At 35.6% G+C, this 25661-nt stretch overlaps 1 protein-coding gene across 1 annotated transcript in view; it reads right to left on the bottom strand.

Annotated features, from left to right (window-relative positions):
* The window catches only part of LRP1B (LDL receptor related protein 1B), a 1792829-nt gene that overhangs the window by 742347 nt on the left and 1024821 nt on the right, over window positions 1–25661 (bottom strand). The window contains exons 12-13 of the mRNA XM_030883038.2: window positions 7542–7722; window positions 505–724 (exon numbers count right to left, since the gene is read on the bottom strand). Of these exons, the coding sequence (XP_030738898.2) occupies window positions 505–724; window positions 7542–7722 (401 nt within the window). The remainder of the gene's footprint in view (window positions 1–504; window positions 725–7541; window positions 7723–25661) is intronic.

Here is a 25661-nt window from a genome sequence, read left to right as displayed (position 1 = left end):
TCATCTTGCAACGATTCTACCAAAAGAGGTAAGAAGATGTTGATATTTATTCACACCCATAGGCTTGAAGTTCAACCCACTCTTGTGTTTTAGTTCCAATGTCATGAAGTTCTTCATTTGAATAAATGAATTCTAATTACTTTGTCATAATACATAGGTTACATTTCAGGTGCAAATATTGAAGATATTTGAACCGAGCTGGGGTGCTTGGTCCTAGCAAACATCAATAATGTAAAAAAACTGCATTTTCAAACAGCTCTGATACGCTGAGAGCTTCTCTGAAAAGTCCCACAAATGCTGGCATGCCACAGTGAGCTGGGCCTGGTCTCCCGGAGCCAAGTACCAGCTGCACTGCTTAATGCTCAGCCCCCTTCAGCCACCCCACAGAGACTACTGGCAGCCACCTCAGAGGGGTAAAAATAAACTTGAAAGTATTTTTAACACAACACAACAAGGCTCTGTGACAGAAGCCTGTGGGTTAAAACAGCAGTATTTGTCTTTTACCTTCCTGTGAGTTCCATTCAAAAACACTTTTTCAATATGATCATAATAGGCATCACACCAGTATAATGTGTGGGTGTGAAAGTCCAGAGTTAAGCCGTTTGGCCACAGCATCTTTGAAGTCACAAAAATCTGCCGACTGAAGCCATCCATCCAGGCCTTCTCAATCCTTCCCACGCTGTCATCTATTTCATCTTCCTCCCAGTCTGTCCAATACATCCAACTAAGACATTAAAAACAAGAGCGCACGCGTGTCATTTCAACCAGCCACCATATAGACAGACACTTCCTCAGATTTGGCGCCTCCATAAAATGTAGTTACATTCTGATTTGTTCTCCTACCTAAATGCTGATCTGCCCGGAGGAGGCAGCTGCGAAGTACTCAGGGAAGGTGAGATTTGTTCAGGGGAGCCAATTAGACACATTTCAGAAAACGCACGACCACCACAATGGCACTAACTGGCCTCGTTTATTAATTAACCTAACAGCAAGTGCCAAATCCTGATTTTCTTTGGTGTTGGTACCAAAAGTTTGGGAAATGATTCTCGAGGCATGACTGACTATTTTTAAATGTCCGTTTGATAAAACATATAATCAATTATGTGTTTAAAAAGCAGATGAACTGGCAAGGGAATGAGAGCACAGTTAATGATCTACTCCAGACTTTATTTAATCTCATATGAGTTATTTATTTTTTTAAAGGCAGGCAGTTGGATTTTCTCTGTTATAAAGGGCACAGTCATACTGGGTTTGTCTGGCCAGGTCTAATTTGTCTTCCTGATGCAAATTATCTATGCTTTATTGCTGCTTATTATTACCCTAAAACCCGCAGAAGATGATTGAGCTGCACATAAGTTTAATAACAGTAGGTTGACTGACCTTGAGATTTTGAGCTTTAATTTCTGTCTCAAACAAAAGCATCTGCCTTTAAAAACAAATCTTTTGTGTAAGCTGTAACAGTGGAAGAAGGGGCCTTGAGCTAACGTTCCAACTGCCTCATGAATAAGGTTAAAACCCTCCACATGTGTTGTCTTAGGGTCATGTGAAAGTTCCTGAGTTACTAATTAAAGTGTAGGCTTTAATTCAGTCACCTCATATATGACTTTACAAAGCTTCAAAGTTTTCTAAGCTGCTAACCCTGGAAGTTACTTTATTAGATCCTCTGCCTCCCCTCTGCTATGGACCCTAAAGAATTTCTGAGGTAATTTGGGACAAATCTGTATCCATGACTAAAAATCCTACTGTGATCTGGGGCTTCCCTGGTGGCGCAGTGGTTGAGGGTCCACCTGCCGATGCAGGGGACACGGGTTCGTGCCCCGATCCGGGAGGATCCCACATGCCGCGGAGCGGCTAGGCAAGTGAGCCATGGCCGCTGAGCCTGCACGTCCGGAGCCTGTGCTCCGCAACGGGAGAGGCCACAGCAGTGGGAGGCCCGCGTACCGCAAAAAAAAAAAAAAAAAAAAAAAAAAAAATCCTACTGGGATCTAAACAGGCAGATTTGGGACAGCTGAGGAGGTGACACACCAGCCATTCTTTCATGCCAATTAAGCTCTTTTTAAACTCTCTTAAAAGTTTACAATTATGTTGATACGCCTTTTTAGACTTGAGGAAGTATATTTAGATTGGTGAATTTTAATAAGTCCAAATACATTCTAATCCTAGAAATAAACATGGTACTATGCTTATCTTGTATCATGCCTGTTCTTCAAGTGGGTTTATTACTGGGACAAATTAAGAATAAACAGAAGATTCATTCCATTTGCTCTAAAACTGTGCTAGTTAGGCAAAACTACTTCAATTATATAAATCAGCTATGTAAAGAGAAATAAGTTTTTCATCTCTCTTGATACCGTTTCTGAAATCTTAAATACAGTTAATCAATGCAGTTGTATTGCTGGCTAATTTATAACTTGTTAAATTGAAATTATCTTTCCCTCCAGCTTTTCCTCTTGATAATAGTAACACTTTTTTTCTGTGACTCTCTAACCCGAATCACACATATATGTCCATGCAAACACACACACAAAGGAGATAATTCTGGATATTCTAAACGTATTTTATATTGTGTTGTTATTTGAAGACAGAATTGTTTGTAATCCAATCCACTACCTGAGACTATTTTTAGTCAAACAAAATATAAGAAAAACAAATTTTAAATAAGTGATGCCAATCTGATGGAGACCAGATATGTGATCATCTACTCAGCTGATTAAAAGTTATCGATATATTGTGAGAGCCTTATAATTATTATCAAATATGATGATTTATAAACATACAAAATAGGAAATGCAACCTATAAAATAAGCAGGAGAAAACATAAATATTTTTGTAGGTGGGATCTGGGGTATTCATCAAATAAAAATTAGGTTAAGCTGGTCTTCTACTATGACAAAAAAAAATTGTACCTCTATTTTTCAAGCCCTGTTCAAATACAATTTCTCAATGAAGTCAGCCCCTAGCTTTTCTGTCAAAATTAGCTCATTCTTTTGTTTCCTAGTGATAGTTGTTAGTTATTTTAGAGAATTTATTGCATTTATGCCATGTATTGAATTTGATGGTGTTGCATGTCTGATAATTCCAATTAAAAATTCAAATAATTAAGGGCAGGGAATATTTATCGTTCATATTTGTACTCTGTAGCACTAAGCTTGGCTTTGTTGATATTAATCATGCCCCCAAATTAAACTGTATTATCTGGCGGGTCAATCCCAGAAATTTTTAAATCCTTAAGATTTTCTGCCATGGAAGTGAAATAACTTTTAAAAAACTTGATTGAGTTGATGACATAATATCTAGCTGTTAACTAGAGAATGTGGTACTTTTAATTGAGAGAGGGATATAGAAAATCCTGTTTGGAGGGAAATACGCACTTAGCTTTGGACTCATCTTTTCTTGGAGATAATGTTTTGAGAAATCAGAACTGGAGCTGTAGGTTTCTAAGTTATTGATGTAAATTATGAGATTTGAAATGATTGCAAAGGAGGGAGTTCATCTGTAGCTATCACCTTGAGGAATAGTCCATCATAATTGATTCCTCCTCCAGGTTTACCCCCATTTCAACATTTTTTTTTTTTTTTTTTTTTTTGCAGTACGCGGGCCTCTCACTGTTATGGCCTCTCCCGCTCAGAGCACAGGCTCCGGACGCGCAGGCTCAGCGGCCATGGTTCACGGGCCCAGCCGCTCCGCGGCATGTGGGATCTTCCCAGACCGGGGCACGAACCCGCGTCCCCTGCATCGGCAGGCGGACTCTCAACCACTGCGCCACCAGGGAAGCCCCATTTCAACAATTTTTGAGGCCTGCCAATCCTATTCTTTCCTGTCTGTTGTCTCAGTTCCCACTTTTCTGTTGCTATTACAAATGCTACAGTCTTTCATCACTTTTCAAAGAGAACTCCCAACGGACTGTCTTTCATAGAGCTATCATATGGCTTTCACTTATCTTCCTAAATCATGAATTGAAAAATGTGATTTTTATCCTCAAAACCTTCCAATTACTCTGATGTCAGCAAAATAAATCAAAACTTTTACTTACAACATTGAAGATTTCTATATATTTTTAGTCTCACCTCCTGCTATGTTCCTTAGAATGTCCCCTGCTCTAGCCTTAATGAACTCATCCCACCTCAAAACTGCCATTAGCTTCCTCTAACAATTACTCATACTGTCCCTTCAGAGTACAGTGACTAACCTTATGACTGCACATCCCAATAGGGTCCCCTGGGACCCTATTCATTTGGAAATCTATCCATCCTCTAAAGTTCAATTCTGAATTAAAAACCTCAGTGAATTCCCGAAGAGCATGTATTTCATTCTATTTTATTTTATAGGTAAAGTGTGAGTGTGGTGTGTGTGTGTGTGTATTGGGGGTGTGTGTGTGTGTGTGTGTGTGTGTACACCAAGCACACCAGATTATAAACTCCTTGAATACAATCACTGTCTTACTGATTTCTACTGATCTATATGGTAGTCACTCAACAATATATTTTAATAAATAGATGAAAAATTATCCCTTTACTGATTTCTATAATTGGTTATGACGCTTTTGATAAAACCATACCTCTGAAGAGTACTTTTTGTTAATAGGCTATTATGGCAGAGAAAATCTGTGATGCTCTCCTGTGTACAGCTGCAAAAAGGTATTATGGTAGCAAAATGTAAATGAACCAGGTTTTTACAAAAATGTTTTGATTAAAGTTATATTATCCTATTTTAAATGGAGTTTTCCAAACTAAACTTTCTTCTTCACTTTTCAAAAACTTATATTAGCGTCAAATGATTATTTGGACAATTAAATTCACATGGTTCCATTTCTACTTCTACTGTCTTCCAATCCATTCTCTACAGAATAGTAAGATTAGTTGTTGTTGTTGTTGTTTAATATAAATCTGACTATATCAATTCTCTATTTTACATTTACACTGAAGACAAAGTACATATCTCTCATGGTAGTGAGCAAGGCCCTGCTTTCCTTTCCAATTGCATCCTCAGTCACTTTCCCATTTGCCATCTATAATCCAGTCCATCTTCATTTCAGTTCCTCTGACAGTAAAGCTTTTGCCCAACTTAAGATTTCAGTTGTTCCATTTTCTTTATCTGAACTCTTTTCCTCACTCTCCACGGCTGGTTCCTTCTTTACAATTAAGTCTCAGCTTAAATGATGCCCCCTTAAAGAGGCCTTTCTGCAAGCCTATTTAAATAGGTTTCTGTTAGTCACCTTCACATCAACCTGTTTGTTTGACTCCATCACTTTGGTCTCTAGAAATTACATTCATTGTTCATTTGGTACTTATTCATTGAGGCATCTGCCCATTCCCTACTTTTCAGATGACACAAGATGCTTCATGAGGGTAAAGGCTATGCCTGCTTTGTTAACCACTGTATACATAATCAGAGCTCTGGGCATTGTATATTGTTAGGGGAAAATATGTGTATATATACATATATACACATGTGTATATACATATACCTACACACACATATCCACATATATACATACACATGAGTTTTTTTTTTCACGTTGGTGCATAATAGCAGTATTCTATAATATTTAAAAATCTGTCTGATGGAAGAAGTAGAAGAGTCATTCTTTGCAACATCAGAGGCAAATATAGGATTAGTTGGGAGATATGTACTATAGGGATGCACTTACTGCCTTACTGAAAAGAAAAAATGTCATATCAATCAGATTTGTCTCCAGATACTTTGAACTATGTAGATACTATGGGTTTCAAATCTAAATTGGATGCCTGCCTCTTAGGGAAGTGTTGAAGTGGATTCCTGAATTTGAAGAGAGAGATGGGTCTAGTGGCCCCTAAATTTTCTTCCAAATCATCTAATTCTATGACCTGCACATTTATGTCATCTCCCCAAGCACCTCAAAGACCCTTTGACTCCATCGGAAAATATTTTCCTCTAACAGAATACTGAGAAGGAAGATGTTGCTTTAAGATATATTTGAAACATCTTGCTTCAAGGAGGTTTAGACAGCATGGAATAAATATTTTCTCTAAACATTAAGATTGCCTTGGTTTAAAGGTCAAATAGATGACTTGCTTTAGAAGTCCAGGAATAAAATAGAAATTTAAAGAATCCACACATAAAATCACTAAAATTACTTTATAATTATGCCTTACAAAAAACATGCAATGAGTTCATCCACTGATTAGGTCAGCCTGGAAAGAAGCACCGATTGTATTTGGAGCTATTCTCAATACAAACAATTTTAGGAACTGCAATCTGGTGATCTCAGTTTATAAGGGAGTCATGTGCTTCTTATTCAATTAAGTATTTTTTTTGTATGCAATAGTAAGGTATAAAAATATTAATTTTGTGGTACCATTTTGAAACAGTGAAATATAAGCCACGGAGGGGATAAAAACCACATACAACAACTGTACATGTAGAAAATGCAATCCACTCATTTAATTCTGAGATTCTATTAGGAATTTTCACATTTCTTTAATATTTCTATATGCACATTGTTGCTTGTGTTCAGGTAATAGCTATGAATAAAAATCAAAGGAAAACATATTCTCAAAAATTGCACAAAATAATCCATCCTGAAACAAGTAACACATACTATAAAATGATGTCACTATATGGAAACTATGGTTATGTCCAAAAATACAGAGTTACCAACCTAGACTAATAAAAAGTAGTGGAGAGTGGCATGGACATATATACACTACCTAACATAAAATAGATAGCTAGTGGTGAGCAGCCGCATAGCACAGGGAGATCAGCTCGGTGCTTTGTGACCACCTAGAGGGGTGGGGTAGGGAGTGTGGGAGGGAGGGAGACGCAAGAGGGAGGAGATATGGGGATATATGTATATGTATAACTGATTCACTTTGTTATAAAGCAGAAACTGACACACCCATTGTAAAGCAATTATACTCCAATAAAGATGTTAAAAAAAAAAAAGTAGTGGAGTATAGTGGCTCTGAGTAAAGTCTTGGAGGCAAGTTGCTTGGATTTAAATATCTATCCAGTCTCTTAATAATCAAATGGTCTTTTGCAGGTCCATTACAAATTTCTTCTTTGTAAAACAAGAATGAGAACAGCAACTAATTCAAAGTATTATTGTGCAGAATCACAACATAGATCATGGTAATCTATTTAACAAAATGCCTGGCCCACAGTAAATGTACAAAAAATGGAAACTTGCTATTTTTTTAATACTTTAAACTTCAATAGCCTTTAATTTAAAAAATTAAATTGATTGATTTGCTGGTTGAATTGATTATTTATCTTGGTGTCAGGCTGTCTAAAATGGAGAATTATGGTGCATGTCTGAATAAACCAAGTAAATATATTCTCTATACAAATAATCTGTTTATTTCAGTTCAATGTATCTTGACATGTTTTTTTAGCACATTCTCTAGGAGAGATAATCATTAAATGAGCAACTTTTCCCAGTGAGGCCATTCATGTGTGAATGCACATGTGGATTTAAATAAAACTTACTAATACTAAATATGTAAAAACCGAATTTATCTAATATAATTTTCCTTATATAAAGCTGATCAAATATTGCATACCCATTAACAGGATCCACCACAATCCCTCTGGGATGGGACATTTCTCCCTCTAAGAGAGTCTTCCGACTCTGAGAAGCCTTTTCCAGCCTAGCCACGTTAATGGTCTTCCTATGGCCATCATTTGTCCAGTAAAGGTTATTTCCAATCCAGTCCACAGCAATGCCCTCCACATTATCCAGATCTGCAAGAAGCAAAAACAAGAAAGAAAGAAATTTTTCATTAGTGTCCACTACTTACCTTCTACTTAATAAAAAGTATAATTTTAAAAGGAATACATTCTGATCTATAAACTCTTTATAGTGTGATTTTTGCAAATATGATTCCATAGAATATTTTTCAATTTTGTTTTGAATGCCAGGCCCTCTCTTGAGATATTTTATTTGAAACAGTGATCTGCAGAAAAACAGGAAAATATAAGTGATGAGAAAACGAAAGGGTAAAAGATAAGTTCTCAGAGTAAAAGTAGTCTCATAGATTGTTCAAAAGAAAAATCAAATAACATGATCTAGTAATACATTAGGAAAGTAAGCATGTTCAAACATGTAATATGTAATCTGAATAACCAAAATAATATGAAGGCCCTTTTGCCAAGAGTTGAACAGGTCCAGCAGAAGCACACCTTTGAAAGCCCAGACTAGGCTTTTATCATGGAACTGCATGAACAGTGAATCTCAAAGAAACACTAAAATATTTCTGTATATTCTAGACTTACTTTACAAAGGATGCTATTACAGGCTCCTCTAAGATACAGGCAGTTATAATTCAAATATAAAATCATATGAGCTCCCCTAATTCAACTCTTTACAGAAAGGGAAACTCTAACACTTAAGAATGAAGGCTTATAGTTTATTACCACATAAGCAGTGGTAGAATAGCGATAAAATCCAAGTCAGAGGATCCCCAATGTAGAGATCTCTATAACTGCACTGTTCCTATGGTGAGTCTTTTCCTCACTTTTTGCCATCCGGTAAACCATCCTCCAAACTGTACACAACATCCTAAATATAATTCTACCCCTCTATTGCACGAGAAATTACTGTGAACTTCTCTTCTTTCAAAACCAGGATAGCCTTTGTCTCTTTTCCTCCTGGGTGTGAGGTAGAGAACTGGCACTTACTGGACACAACAACAGGTAGTAGTACATCAGAGACAGAGATGAGCATTCACACACTACTGGGAAATCTACATGACATCTTCCCTCATACGCAGATGTCATAAACATTGACTATTATCATTTTCTTTAATCATGGCCCTCTGGCCTTGGAAAAAATAAAATTTTCTTTTGTGACCCTTTCTGTTAATCAGCATGTGCCCTAACTCAGGATGACTAATATAGTGTGTGATTTGATCTAACTGAAAATCTGATTATAGTGAATCAGATATGTTCTCAATTTCACTAAGCTATCTGCTTCATTACCAACCAGTATGAGTAATTTTCACAGGTTAATTGTGCCTATGCTTAGAAAAAAGTTTCATTTTTGTCTTTGCTTTATTGACACTTAATTTTACTGAGCACTTTCCTGCCTTGGCATAATGGAAAAAGAGTAGCTATTTACTCTTTTCTATTTATCATAGTCTGTGGCTGGTTTTTGTCTTGTTGTTGGTTTTCAAAAGTTGTATTACATCTGAAATCTAACCCAGCATAGAAATTTTCTTCCTCAATAACCTTCTCATTTCTAAAACATTCCCTTTTCACATCTGACTTAATACTTTTTTCTTTTTCATATGAAGCAGTTGTAGTATTGTTCGATTGAAATTTTTTTCTGACACTTGGGTAAGTAACTCAGTCACTCTGATCCTTAATTTCTCCATTTAAAAAGTGATGAAAGGGGCTTCCCTGGTGGCGCAGTGGTTGAGAGTCCGCCTGCCGATGCAGGGGACGCGGGTTCGTGCCCCGGTCCGGGAAGATCCCACATGCCGCGGAGCGGCTAGGCCCGTGAGCCATGGCCGCTGAGCCTGCGCGTCCGGAGCCTGTGCTCCGCGACGGGAGAGGCCACAACAGTGAGAGGCCCGCGTACCGCAAAAAAAAAAAAAAAAAAAAAAAAGGGATGACAATAATAGCAGCAATAATACACTGTATTATATAATAATAATACACTGACAATAATACACTGTAGGATAAGTAAACAAGAGGTAAATTAGCTACTGCATGTAAAATACTTAGCATACTGCCTGTAATATTGTAAATTCTCAACATGTTAGTTTTTATAAATTCATCAGGATTAAAAATAATATATATACATACATACATATATAAATCCTGGCTCTTTTGATAGGAATAAACCTTACATTTTTCTCTTTTAAAGGAATTTTTCATTAATATTTCCTTACATTTTAACTGGTGGCCAAAGTTAATTAGAAATACGATATGCAGAGTCAGTTGTGAATAAATAGAGTGGGATGGAATGGAATTCTACAAAGCAGAACTTGGGAGGATCCTGTCTCTAATTGGTTCATTTGTTTTGTCTTTGAAAAATGAAATGTTTGAATAGCATGAAGTAGTGATTAGGATCACAAGTTCTAGAACCACACTTCCTAGGCTCTGTAACCCTGAGCGAGTTACACCTGATCTTTAAGACTGATGTAATGATGCTGTTTAACTCATAGGATTGTTTTGAGGATTAAATGAATATATAAAACTCTTAAAAATAATGTTTGGCACATAATAAATACTACATAAATGTTGCTATGAATATTATTACTAATAGTATCATTATTATTATAATCTTCTCTTTAGCTACCTATCTATTGAGACAGCAATGAATCAATGAGCCTAGAATGTTTTTTAATATTATTTGTGTGTGTGTGTGTGTGTGTGCACGCGCTTTGTTTTGTTTTTCTGTTCTGGAAAGGATGTGGATGAATGAAAATTAAAAAGGAAACAAAAACAAAAACTCAAAAATGAGTCTTATGTGCAACTTGGGAATTTTTTTAGGCTATCTTTAACCAGACATGGAGAAACTTCCTCTTTTATACTTGTAGGACAAAGCCTGAAGAATCAATGAATCCCTTTCTCAACAAATATACATTGGTAAGGAAAATACTCTGGCTCTATATCATTTGACATCTTCCTTTAACTTATGACTTAGATGAAACACTAAGACATATAGAGCATTGGTTTACGTACACTTAATTTTTCACTCAACAGGGTTTGGATGGGGCCACCCTGAGATTGACTATTAGGATCTCTATGACCAAAACCCTTCAACTAGGTGATCAATAACATATGAAGGTTTATGGCACTGAACTTCCAAACAAACATAGGTAACTACAGAGATACTAATCACTAGCTCAAGGAAACACATGACTGATCAAATGCAAGAAAGTTGTTTGTTAAAGTAGATTGCTTTGATACCTTTGGGTAGAGTTGAAGTATTCTACATTCTAAAATCAATATTCATTACATCATCATCATTATTTTTACATAACGAAAGCATAGAGTATGATTTTTTTTTTAATCTGGTAAAAATCTCCCTTACGTTTCACTAAATACCCATTTTCATTAATCGAGAGGCAAGAACTCAACATGCTTGTACTTTTCAAAACAAAAAAGGAGAATAATTCCAGTAAATAATGGTTTCCTATAATCTTTTTAGATTAAGATTATGTCTATATGTTCCTTTTTAAGTGAAAAAATGAGACATTTATCCATATAATTCAGATTAAAAACAGACTTTTTCATTTATTCTGTGAATACTTAAGGTTAACATATTATTTTGACTCAATTAAAATTTCCATTACTTTTTCTTTGTAAACATTGTTCTAGTACATGAAGAATAACTTTTATAAATGGACAGAATATATAAATAGTGCTCTAGAAAAACATCTCATCAAAGCTAGATTTTTTAACTGAAGTGAAAAATTCTTGATGGTAGCATTGTTATTTCCTACAAGTGATACCTACCATTAATGAAATGTGGATGAATAAGAGATAATAAAATTTATGTAAATTAAAAAGAATAATTATGTGGATTTAAAATAAATAAAACAGAAAGCTATTTAAAGTAATTTAATATCTAGGATTAGATAAAACAAGCATTTGAAACAGGTTGGAAAACATATTTCTAAAATGAAAACATCATTACAGATCTGATTTTTAGATATTATACATTTGTGAAACAGAAGAGGATTAAAGTTTTTATATTTGAAATAGGAACTTCAACTTTTAAAAATGGGTCCAAGATTAAAAAAAAAAAAAAGTTAAATGGCCAAGGATGTGAGCAGTGGCCTTAGTTTCCTTAAGGTGCATAAACCAGATCTCCAGATTAATGCATGTCTTGATGCTTTACAACAGAATTTGATTAACATCATAAGGAATTAACTGGAAATTACACCCCATAATTGCCATTATAAAAACACAGTGCCTCTATTTTTCCAATGTATCCAAGTTCTTCTATTCAATTTCTTCTATCCTTAGTACGAACATTATTTTTCTGAGTTGGAATGAAGTATTCCAAAAGTGTTTGCATCAGTTCAGAGTATGACCACATGCCTTAAATGACTGGGAATGCCCTATGCATGTAGATATGTTCAGGGCCAGGGATGCCTTACCTTGCCTCAGAGTCAGTGCTTGGACAACTCTCCTGCCTCATATTCCTACAGTTCAAGTAATTCAAATTCTCTTTGTGCATTTCAATAAGGCCTGAGGCGATGTATCTGACATGTGTGATTGAAGTTCTTTTAATTAACAGTGTGGCAGTAAAGTTGCCTGCTGAATTTTCTATCTCATAAGGTTACAGGAGTACTTGGCCAGACTAAGGTGTTCTACATCATCTGTCCCCAATGGCTAGCTGAGGTTGATGGTCATCCTCATTTTCATTCCAAGTCCTTCCTCAGTTCATTTATTAGGTCGGAGAGGGTGAATACACAAGTTACTCTCAATGAGAACAAAATACTTTGCTGTTTTCGTCAAAGAGATATGTAAAGTGCATATAAGGGTCTTGTTTTTCAGATGAACAGAATATATTAAAATATAGCGGTTTCCTTCTATTATCAAAAGCGTGTTTTCTGTTTCACTTTGGGGAGAGGGTGCTACTGGTGGTCTCTCTAGGACATTCGGATATGTCATCTCTGATGCAGTGATGAACATATGTAAGAAAAGGGAGAGTGCCACAGTATGCGTCATAGTTACCAATACAGTAATCTAAAGTGATGAGTAAAATGAAACATTTCAAGAACTGTTAAGAACTGAGATTTTACCCTACTTTCAAGCTAAGAAGTTAGCCTGGTACTGCTTCATGGATGACGGCGGATGACACAAAACTTGTAGGACAGATAGAGAAGTCTTTATTACTTATGGCGCAGCAAGCAGCATGGCCATCAGCAGATTGGTATCCCTTTAGTCCAAAGTCCCCTGGGGACAGCTGGGATGGGCCCATATGGATGCCTTCGCACACAGTTGATTGCATTGCAGGAAAAGAATTCCAAATTTAGAGAACCCAAATATTTTCTAATGGGCAATAAGCAGGCCTGCTTATCTGCACCTGATGATAGTCCACCTCTTCTTCCAAGTCTCTTTTCTATGCAAGCATCCTTGTTAGGATACCTCAGAACAAAAGGCAAATAATGCCTCACTCTAAGACATGCAGAAATGTGAGGGATCCATGGAGAAAAAAAATCCTAAAAAGTCATAATTCATGTCTTTAATAATACAGATAGAGTAAGAAGTATATGAATATGACCATAAATAAAAAACATTTCTGGGTTCCAGGCTATTGCCCTTATGGGAATTCTCTGTTTACACTATCACATCTTAAAGCATATTGTTCAGCTAGCCATGTGTGATGAACTAATTTTATGAGTCAATTTAGCTAGGCTGTGGTACACAGACATTCAGTTAAACATCAGTTCAGATATTGCTGTGAAGGTATTACTAGATGATACTAACATTTAAATCAGCACAACTGGAGTAGAGCAGATTACTCTCCATAATGTGGGTTGATCTCATCCAATGAGTTGAAAGCTTTACGAGAAAGTAGACTGAGATCCCCTAAGGAAGAGGGAATTTGGCTTCTACACTGTCTTTGGATTCGAGCTGCAATATCATCAACTTTTCCCTGGGTCTACAGCCTGTCACTCTACCCCATAGATTTTGGACTTGCTATTCTCCACAATCATGTGAGGTAATTATTTAAATATATAGCTCTGTTTCTCTTTCTTTATGTACACATCCTATTGGTTCTGCTTCTCCAGAGAACCCTGACTAATACACCACTGCCATGCCTGCAGTCCAGAAATGATTCTGCTGAATGCTCTGGGCAGAAGGGCACTCTTCACATTCATTGTTTCCAGATGAAACACTGCAACATATATACCATGCAAGCCAGAGTAGCTTCCAATTTATGAAAGTCCCCACAGTTATGGAATGAGTACATAGCTCATTTTACAATATTCCACGACAAATTTCTAGATAATATCCCAGTTGTATTGTAAATATTTTTAATGTTTTTATTTTCTGCATATTATGATGTTTTGAATCTTTAAAAAGCCTTTCTAGCTGGGGGGAGACTACCTCTCCTGGAGATAGCCAATTACTAAAGACAGCAAAGGGCACAGCCAAGAACTTGCCTTTGAGATGCAACCTAACCACTCCAGAGCCATACCTCCTCTACCTGGTCTCTGCAGGAGGCAATATTCTTCTGCCTAATCATCCCAGGGCCAGGTACCACACCAACAGTGACCAGATTTATTGTTTAAGTCCCAATGGAATTATTCAAACTAGACAATCCTAAATTGCTTATCTTTCCCTGCCACAGAAATTGGCACAGAAACTCCAGTAAAGCCTGTGGCCTACTGGTTTCCCTTCCTTTCTGTCTTTTGCCCTGTGACCACCCTGGTGTGTCTCCTATGTGGTCCTCTGTGGTGTGCTGTGCCTTCTGTTTCTGGGACCTGTAAATATAACAAACTTGGTTCTTCTGAACCCTCTCCACTGTCTCATGTTGTGGCCATACCTGACTAACCATCTCATAAAGAATGCAAAATATGAGTCTTCATTGTGAACAGGGAGAGAGAAAGGAATTTCCGTTCATGCCCTTTTACTACCCAATTCGGCCTACTTAGCGAGAGAACAGAGCAAAAATCACTTCAGCTTCTGAACGCAAAGTATCACAGATATTCTTGAACATTCCTTTCAGTCCTATGAAGTAGGTTATAATTTATAAAAATAAAATACTTTGAAAGTGGACTTCCCTGGTGGCACAGTGGTTAAGAATCCACCTGCCAATGCAGGGGACACAGGTTTGAGCCCTGGTCCGGGAAGATCCCACATGCCGCGGAGCAACTAAGCCGGTGCGCCACAACTACTGAGCCTGCGCTCTAGAGCCCGTGAGCCACAACTACTGAGCCCGCGAGCCACAACTACTGAACCCCACGTGCCTAGAGCCCATGCTCTGCAACAAGAGAAGCCATCACAATGAGAAGCCCGCGCACCGCAACGAAGAGTAGCCCCACGCTCGCTGCAACTAGAGAAAGCCCGCACACAGCAACAAAGACCCAACGCAGCCAAAAATAAATAAATTTATAACAAAAAAAGAATACTTTGAAACTTATTGCACTAATACTAAATTACTCCATCTCTTTCACATTAGATGAAAAGGCAACTCTATTAGAAGTCACTTGAACAATTTAATTTCATAAAAATGACTTTTGTTAGCTATATTTTCTAATATGTTTCATATTTTTGCACTTGTCATTTAAACATTCAAATAGGTATATCACTTCAATTGATAATTTTTACTGAAATTTGGAAAGAAAACAAGGTAGCACATGCTTTGCTTAGGCATCACGTTTAGTGAAAGATAGTGATAATTAAATTTCAAGTTGAATTTAAAAGTCAGAGGCTATACATCTTCATTACATTTATAATTACCATGACAAAGAACAAATGTGTCAACTCATCTGACCATCCTCCTGGAGCTTAGCTTAACATACTAAATTATCAAAAGTATACTTGTTTCAGACCCTCATTAGTACCCAGAGGGAAAATGATAGGCAAAATTCATGTGTGGATAATAGGTAAATGTGATAAAGGAAGTCAAGTCCTTAATAGTAATTTATCTCACAAAAACTTCATATAAGTATCTAAGAAAATGCGTGCAGTCACACCCTTCTTTGGTCCACAGGTAGTTTTGCAAAACTGAAGCAGCAAATCAGAGGAAAATGTAATAATAAAACTAAGCAGGGATCCAGTTCTAAAGTCAGTATTTTAGAGGTAAAAGGAAGCTAAAGGATCATAAATTCCGTCTAGATTCTACAAATCGTGAAAAAAGCCCTGGAAAGTAAAGTGATTCACAAGGACCCATTTTTAGTGAGTAGTCAATACACTAAGTCTGGAAATATGACTCATGTTCCAGTGTGCCTATCTACTTTAAAGTTTGATCTCTAGCATTGTACAAAGAAAAATTATAAACAGAAGCAAAAGTCAAAGAAAGTTAACATAAGCGATGATTTATTAGAAGGAAAAAGTAGGATGTAAAGAGGGGGAGTGGAGATGAACAAGATTACTGAAGTGAAGGACGCTTTAACAACCTTCCAATCAAAATTATTATTCTCAATAAACTGTAGCTTTAATTTCTTACCAAAATATATTAGATGGCTGACAATGTAGAGATTCAACAAATGTGTATATAAGGGAAGTTAAATATTAAAATAAAATATAAGGAAAAACTGAGATGCTGTTACAGAATACATGAGACTGAGAAAATATAACTACTAAATTCATGATGGAAAAACCGGTGAAATTTGATTAAGATCTTTAGTGGTAACTGTATCAACATTAATTTTCTGGTTTTGATCATTGTGGTATTGTTCTGTAAGATGTTACTATTAGGAAAAACTGTGGGATATATTTGAGGGATATCAAAACCTCTCTGTACTATTTTGCAATTTTTCCACCAAACTAAATAAAAGTAGTTCAAAATTAAATTTTAAAAATACAATCAAATAAATGATGACTGGTTTTAGAAATGCATTATTTGCAATATAAAGAAGATGTCAAAGGTTAACTGTAGCATAATCTGTAGGAAAAAGGGAGACAGTTAAAATAGTGATATTAATACTATATTTTCTAACAATTTTGAGGGAGTATGCTAAATGAATCCTTGCAATTCCACAGCAAATTCATAAAGAAAATTAGTGCAGAATAATTTATCTAAATAAGTATATAGTATAAAATCATTCAAGGTAGGTATGCAACTGTGCAAGAAAAACATGGTATGAAGCTGTGCACGAAAATGAGATGTTAATTCAGAAAGCCTGGCAAAGTTTAAGACAGGGATATTTTGCATGTATTAACTAAAAATCACATTTTTTAAATTAAAAATGTTACATAAGTTCAAATGAATTATGGGAATATGTAAAATTTTTTAAGATTCCTGAAAAGTCATCAGGGAAGCTCATTATCAGAACAATTTCAATAAATACTTAAGATAATCAAAAAATAATAATAATGATTGAACTTATTGCTCCTTATTTTAGAATAAAAAAGAATCAACCTTCATCATTTTTGGTTTTGTTTAATCAGTTTAATTACTATTTTTAAAGTAATGACAGCCAAATTAAAGGCCCCATTCATCCATTCAATGAATATTCATTCATTGCATAGCTACTATATGCCAGGCACGGTTCTAATAAGGCTCTATCAATGAACAAACAAACAAAAACCTCTGACACCTTGAAGCTTACATTCTTGTAGCAAGACAATAAACAAACAAAATATACAAAATATATAGGATAAGTACAAAGGAGAAAAAGTAACCAGCTAACGGCAGTAAGGATTTGGGTGGGAAATTTGCATAGATGCACAATTTTAGATGAGGTGACCAGCAAGGTCTAAGGAGGTGGCCTGTAAGCAAAGTCCTCTAAGAGGTAAAGGAGAGAGGCAAGGGGACAGCTGATGGAAGAGTGTTCCAGACACAAGGAGCATCACATGCAAATGCCTGGAGGTGGAGCCACACCCAGAGCGTTCAGGGGATGACAAATATCAGAAAAGGAATAACAAGGATATTATGGGTTATAGAGAAGAAAAACAACTTAAAAGAACCATATTTTCCCCTGTGAATTTAAAATACTTATATGGAACATTTTTGAGGTGATCATACGTAAAATCTTCATGTACAATAGAGATAAGTGAGCCTTTATTATGACGTGTGCTTATTTGCAGGGTCTTATTTATGGGTATTGGGAGAGGCAGTCCCCAGTGGACCTGAAGTCTCCCTGAACCTCACCGATGAGGGTACCAAACTGTAAGGGCTTGTCTGTCTTCTGGTACTGAATAATTTCTATAGCTGGTCTCACAGGCAACTAAATCAAGGTGACCACAGGGTGACTACTGCGTAACTGTTCGCTCTACAAGATAGGGGGACTTGAAAACTTTCTATTTGTGATACTGTTGGCTGTTTGCTCAAAAGGTGCTGATGCCCACGCCGTGGGTTCCTCATCTGTGGCACAACTCACTCCGTGCTTAGCATTTATACGGACCCATGACATCGCCCTGTGAGACTTGGGGGCAGGGAACCAGAGCAACTATGCTGATGCTAATGCTGTTTGCTGTGCTGTGAGTAATAAATAATCTTAAGTCTCATTTTCTACTTTCGGCACCTATGCAGTGGTGGCAGGCTTCCTCCCTGCCATCCTCGATAACAAGGTTGCTCAACACTGGCACTACTGACATTTGGGACTTGATAATTCTTTGTTGTGGGAAACTGTCCTGCACATGGCACTGTTTAGCAGCACCAGTCTCTACAGTAAATGCCAGGACCACCTCCTTCCCCAGTTGTGACAATCAAAAATGATTCCAGATGTTACCAAATACCCTATGGAAAACAAAATTACCCCTGCTCTATGAAGTTGGAGTTTTACCTTGTAAGTGAACGAAGTGATATTTCTCAAACGTTTTTTAGTCCATTTTGATTTCTCTAAATATGAATTTTCTTGCCATCAAATGAAAAGTTCTTTGCAACATTATTTTCTGGCAAAATTACCAAAAAATATTAAATTAGGTATCTGTAGCTAGTAGAGCAGCAATACAAACTACTCTTAAAAAATATGCAGTCTCAGAGTGGACCAAATTTCATTGTAATTCCATATATAAAAAATACTTTAAAAGGATAAATGGTAAACATTTCATGGTTAAACATTGTGACAAATATCTTAGAAATATTTGTCTCAGAATGATATGTTTCTTGTATATCCCTAGATATATTTTTTAACATCAAAAAAGGATACTTTTTGATTTTTACCTGAAGTGATAGTGAGCTAAATTTTACTATTTGCAATTTCTCTGTTTGAGACAAGTTACAAATACCCTAACAGCTAAAATATCACGGTATTCTGACTCAAAATGTGCACATACACCTTTGATATACAATAAAAGTGTATAAAAACGCGTTTTAGTAGCAGAGGTAAAAGTGCTAATTTTGGAGCCAGGAAAGCACTGCTATCCTGTGGAGGCAGATGTGTACTAACCAAAGAAGAAAACAACTGTGTATTAAAATATTTCATACAGTTATCAGACCACTACCACCCATGAAATATACTAGTATCATTACAATGTATTCATTCAAGTCGTCTAAACATTTCATATTACACTGGATGATAGTTAATTTGTTGTTTTATGTCTGAAAAACTCAGAGCCAAAATGTATATTTTGATGAGAACTTTGATTCTTTCCAGTTGCATAGGAATAGTGAGTAGAGAATACAGAGAAAAGAGAGTTGATGTACTTCATTTAAGGAAGGTCGGAGTGGTCATCATTTCTTTTACTTTTTCTTTTTGGGGGAGGGTGATGCAAAAGGTATGAGGACACATAATACAGTTTCCTAGCATAGGTGTGAGTCTAGAATAAGCCTGGTCTGGGATACAGAGATACCATATGCTAGTTTGCTACAGTAAATCTGGGAAGTAAATGTGACTTCTGTTAACAATAACATATCTTGAAGAATTTAGGGTTATTATTTTCCCTCTTTTAGTCATCTATGAAACCTGTGCTTTCAGGATATTTTCCAATGTACTTTTATAAGATATTATCTGTTTTGTTCACTGGTATATCTCCAGGGCTTAGAACATTGCCTATATATAACATGATCTCAATAAATATTAGTTGCTTGAATGAGTATATAAGCGAATGACTCAACATCACCTCATCAATAATTCCAGCTTTCCTCCGAATGACATACAAGGCCTTCTGAAATTATTTTCCACTAACCTATTTTATAAGCCCTATGATCCAAGCATCTGCAGTGGATGATACTACTTTTAGCAAACTGATGTGCTGTTCTGGAGAAAACATGGACTTTTGTGTCAGAGAGAAATTGGCACCTTCACTCTCCTGCAGCCTTTCATTTTGATCTTTCTAAGAATTTTTATAAGACTTCCCCTTATTTGGTCATTGTGAAGGTAAAGTGAAATAATATATAAGGTATTATTAAAAAAATCAGAATTTAATATATGTTAGCAATGCTAGCTCATTTCCCTACTCCCATATGCATATTTCACTTTCCCATCTCTGTGCTAGTTTTACCTCCTATTCCCTCTCTTTTCTGGCATTTTCCCATTTTCTAAATCCTTCACCTTTTTTAATGCCAAAAGAATTTTCTATCTGATACACAAATCTTCTCTTATTATCCCTGTGAAATTCATCTATCCTTTAAATTCCCATAGTAGTATATCTGAGTGCCATTCCGGACACCACCTACTGCCTTGTTAAGCTTCCTGTTAAGTGTGGACAGGCCAACTTTTCCATTTGTCTCTATGGAACAGGAGGGCAGGATAAAAGTATAATTCATGCTTGAAACCCCTAGCAGAGATCGGTAGTAAAGGCTTGGTAAATATTTGTAAAATTTTAAAAAATGAATGAATGAATATAAGCACTGTAAATGCGGGGGAAGGAAAAAATAACAGGGAATTGACAATGTGTGGTTAGCTTATTCACTCCAGAATACTAGTGAAGAATACTCCCTTATTGTTTCAATATGATCATCATTCCCATATTTTCATAGAGTGGCAAATATCTAGAAGAAAAATTAAATCCTCAGTTTAACTACTAGACCCTTAAAATATTCAAATATTTGGAACTATAGAAAACATTTTGTTTTTTATAGATACCACCTACAAAGAATTGAATCAGAGAGAAAAATCACACATATGAACATACACAGATTTTCACATGGAGACATATCACTTAATCAGGCTAAAGATGTACCATACCCCACTGTTTGACATATGCCACCACTATTCTCAGGAGCATCAAAAGCAAAATTTGGAGTTATTTTTTAAATAAATACCCTGGATGATAAAAAATATTACTACTCAAAAAGTGCTATGTAATGGAAAAGGCAATAAGAAATAGTTTTTTTTCTTGTTATCCTAAAGTTGAATGTGCTAGGGAATTTGGAATGTCAGTAATGCAAGGATTGGTAAATTATATTCAATAAAGAGTAATTCACATTCTGCTACTACAGGGCAGCACCTCTTAATTCAAAGAATAAGGGGGAAGAAAATCTCTGAGATGGAATAGATAGAAAATTCACTATCATTGTCATAGCAAATTATGTAATTTTCCAAGAACAGTCTCAAGAGCTGTTTAATAAGAAATAGATTCATCTTTCTATAATTAAGGTACTTATAGTTTGGAACTAGGTATTTGATAAATACATCTTTCTAGATCATAGATTATTTTTTCTAAAGTTCGTGCAGCATTTTAATAGTCATATTCTATCTCACCTGGATTATAGTCACCAGGATTCCTGGCAGAAAGATGAAATACCTCCTAGGAAAACTGCTGCTTCTCCATATATTTAAACACTCAAATTAATATGAACGTCACAGTTTTCCAGAACATAATCATAATAGAACTTACTTAATTTAGAAATGATTTCATATTTAAAATTTGGTATTTAGAACATACGAAATAGCTGGAAGATTATAGAAATATAAATTGGGAGCTGGGAATATTAGTTACAATTCTGTTGCTAACTATCCATTAGATCTTGGGCAAATGATATATCCTCTCTGAATCCATTCGGCTTCCTATGTAAAATTAGAAAATAACACACACACACACGGCCAGCTATTTCTTTATTAAGTACATACCATGTACTAAGTGCCTTACAAACATCATGGGTCCCAATCCTCAGAGCAACTGAGAACAATTATTCCCATTTTACAGATGTAGTAGATAAAGCTTTGGAGAGTTTACATAACCTGCCCAAGCTCATACAGCTGGTAAGTTATGGAGCAGAATTCCGATTTAGACACTCTGACTTCTGCACCTGCCCATTTAACCTCTGTTTTATGTTACCATGATCTTTAAGGACATTTTCATTTCCAAATTTCTATAACTAACTGTTTTATAATTATCCCCAACCTATGCTAATTTATGAACAGCATAACTAGGGGAAATATGATGACTTGTTACAAAGAAGATGGCATTTGGGAGTTCTGCAATCAGACAAACAGGTTAAAGCCCAGGGATAACATGTAACAAGTTGATTTATAGGACAACATTCCTTAACTCCTGTAAAACCTAGGTCCCTAACTTTTGAAAAAAAAAAAAAGTATTTCTTACATTCAAAGGTTAGCTTGAGTATTCAGATTATTTTATATGAAATATTTGGTACATACTAGGAGCTTAGTAAATGCTATTTTGTAACAAATAAATATTTTGCCAATTGGATCAGATTTAAATTGGTTTAAAATATCATTTTAAGTACTGAAGCCATGAAATTTATAAAAATAATTATTATTAACTTGAGGGAGCTATGTAAAATATGTTTAATATTATATTTATACAAAATGTATATATATATATCTTATGAAGGAATAAAAATTATTTAAAAATTTATCAAATTACAGAATTGAAGAACATTACTTAGTTATTTGAGATTAATAGTTTCAATAATTTTAATTATCTACTTAATATTTTAAATATTTGATTCAATAATTTACCTTAATTTTTTTTATAAGAGCTAACTATGAAACAAAATTGTTTTCCTTTTGCTACATTTTAACTTTATAATATACAAAGTAGTCTCAATGTGAAATGCTCTATAGGACTTGCCAAAATAATTAAGTCTGTGTAGGTTACAAAAAATTGGTCCTGAAGCTATTTAACAGCTAATTAAGTTATGAATGAGAGTAGATAGATGTTTGCTAAGTTGTAAGAGACAAAGATTGCAGCACAGGGCTTCCCTGGGGGAGCAGTGGTTGAGAGTCCGCCTGCTGATGCAGGGGACACGGGTTCGTGCCCCGGTCCGGGAAGATCCCACATGCCGCGGAAAGGCTGGGCCCGTGAGCCATGGCCGCTGAGCCTGCGCGTCCGGAGCCTGTGCTCCGCAACGGGAGAGGCCACAACAGTGAGAGGCCCGCGTACTGCAAAAAAAAAAAAAAAAAAAGATTGCAGCGCAGCTAGCCCACAATAAGAAGAAACACTACTTCTAGAAAAAAAGCCCTTGTAAAAACGTAAAAGGAAGAAATTCAGTGCTATGAAGATTTGGGGAAAGGATTTACAGGCAAAAAACAAACAAATAAAATAACATCCATTTAAGAGGTAAAATGAAAATTTATAGCTATCCATTTTTTTAAAGAAACTATCCCTGTTTGAAGAAAACAACTTATATTAATGTGACCAAAAGTGATCACAGTTTCACCAGTTTCATTAAAACTCTTCTTTACATGCTTACCCAAAACTGCATTACTTTGCTTTGTAATAGCTATTTTCTTTTAAATTCTTAAGTAAGCTACCAATTAACTTCATGCTGTACATATTTTAAAAGGACAGTCAGATGGTAGTATAATAAATCACATGGCCCTCTCTAGAGGTAATTACTATAAACACTTTATTAATCTTACCAAAAAATTTAATATACTTATATAAATCGGATTATGCTGCCTGCAAAAAATATTGTTTTGCTCACTTTATTTATCAGTTTGTCTGGGAGTTCTGTTTGTACCAGTATATATAGCTCATCTCATGCACTTTTAAATTTAAATATAGTTGGCATACAGTATTATATTAGTTACAAGTACACAACATAATGATTTGACATTTACATACATTACAGTGATCACCATGATAAGCCTAGTAACCATCTATCCTCAAAGTTATTATGATATTATTGAGCATATTCCTTATGCTGTATATTACATCCCCATGACTTATCTATTTTATAACTGAAAGTTTGTACCTTTTAATCCTCTTTACATATTTCCTCCCCCCCACACAAATCCCTCCTCTCTGGCTACCACATGTTTATTCCCTGTATCTATGAGTCTTTTTGGGGTTTTTGTTTTGTTTGTGCATTTGGCTTTTTGTTTGTTTTAGATTCCATATATAAGTGAGATCATACAGTATTTGTAGTTCTCTGGCTTATTTCACTCAGCATAATTCCCTGAAGATCCATCCAGTTCTTACAAATGGCAAAATTTCATTTGTCTTTATGGATGTGTAATATTCCACTGTGTGTGCATAATACCCTCCAGGTCAATCCACGTTGCTCTCATTGCCGAATTTCATTATTTTTTTATGGGTAATATTCCATTATGTATGTATGTGTGTATATATGTATATGTGTGTGTCTGTGTATATGTGTGTGTGTGTATATATATATATATATATATACACACACACAGACACACATATATACCCCTCATTTTTATCCATTCATATATTGATGAACACTTAGGTTGCTTCCATATCTCAGCTATTGTAAATAATGCTGCAATGTACATTGTAGTGTATACATCTTTTTGAATTAGTGTTTGTTTGTTTTTTCTGGTAAATATCCAGAAGTGAAATTGCTGGATCTACAGTTCTATTTTTAATATTTTGAGGAAGATCCATATTGTTTTCCATAGTGTCTATATCAATTCACATTTCAACCATGTGTATGAGGGTACCCTTTTCTGCACATCCTTGCCAGCACTCTTTGTTATCTTTTTGATAATAGCCATTCTGATAGATGTAAGATAGTATCTTGCAAACTTGATTTGCATTTAACTGACGATTAGTGATGTTGAGAACATTTTCATGTGTTTTTCATGGGTTTTTTTATGTTGAGTTGTATCATTTTGGATATTAACCCCTTATCAAATAATTGTTTGCAAATATCTTCTCCCATTCATTAGGACGCCTTTCATTTTGTTGATGGTTTCTTTCACTGTGCAAAATATTTTTAGTTGGAACTTTTTTCTCAAGATTGCTTGTCTAATTGAAGGGCTTTTGTAGTTCCATAAAAATTTTAGAATTATTTGTTCTAGTCCTGTGAAAAATAGCATTGGTATTTTGATAGGGATCGCACTGAATGTATAGATTGCCTTGGGTAGTATGGACATTTTAACAATATTAGTTCTTCCAATCCATGAGCACAATATATTTCATTTATCTTTAATTTCTTTCATCATCTTATAGTTTTCAGAGTAATGATCTTCTATCTCCTTAGTTTGATTTCTTCCTAGCCATGTTATTCATTTTGATGCAATTGTAAATGGTACTGTTTTCTTAACTTCTCTTTCAGATAGTTTCTTTTTAGTATATAGAAATTTAACAGATTTTTGTACATTGATTTTGTAATCTGCAACTTTACTGAATTCATTTATTAGTTATATTAGTTTTTAGGTGGCATCTTTAGGGTTTTCTATACATGGTATCATGTCATCTACAAACAGTGACAGTTTTGGGGCTTCCCTGGTGGCGCAGTGGTTGAGAGTCCGCCTGCCAATGCAGGGGATGCGGGTTCGTGCCCCAGTCCAGGAAGATCCCGTGTGCCACAGAGCGGCTGGGCCTGTGAGCCATGGCCGCTGAGCCTGTGCTCCACAACGGGAGAGGCCACAACAGTGAGAGGCCCACGTACAGCAAAAAAAAAAAAAAAAAAAAAAACAGTGACAGTTTTACTTCTTCCTTTCTGATTTAGTTGTCTTTTATTTCTTTTTCATGTCTGATTGCTGTAGCTAGACCTTGAATAAAAGTGGCAAAAATAGGCGTCCTTATTTTTTCCTGATGTTGGAGGAAATGCTTTCAGTTTTTCAAGAGTGAGTATCATGTTGACTGTGGGACTGTCATATATGGCCTTTATTATGTTGAGGTATGTCCCTCTATACCCACTTCATTGAGTTATTATCATAAAA

Source organism: Globicephala melas, chromosome 7 (assembly GCF_963455315.2).
Source record: "Globicephala melas chromosome 7, mGloMel1.2, whole genome shotgun sequence".
Taxonomy (NCBI): Eukaryota; Metazoa; Chordata; class Mammalia; order Artiodactyla; family Delphinidae; genus Globicephala; species Globicephala melas.
Note: the sequence above shows the minus strand (reverse complement) of the source record. Positions and strands in the feature narration are given on the sequence as shown.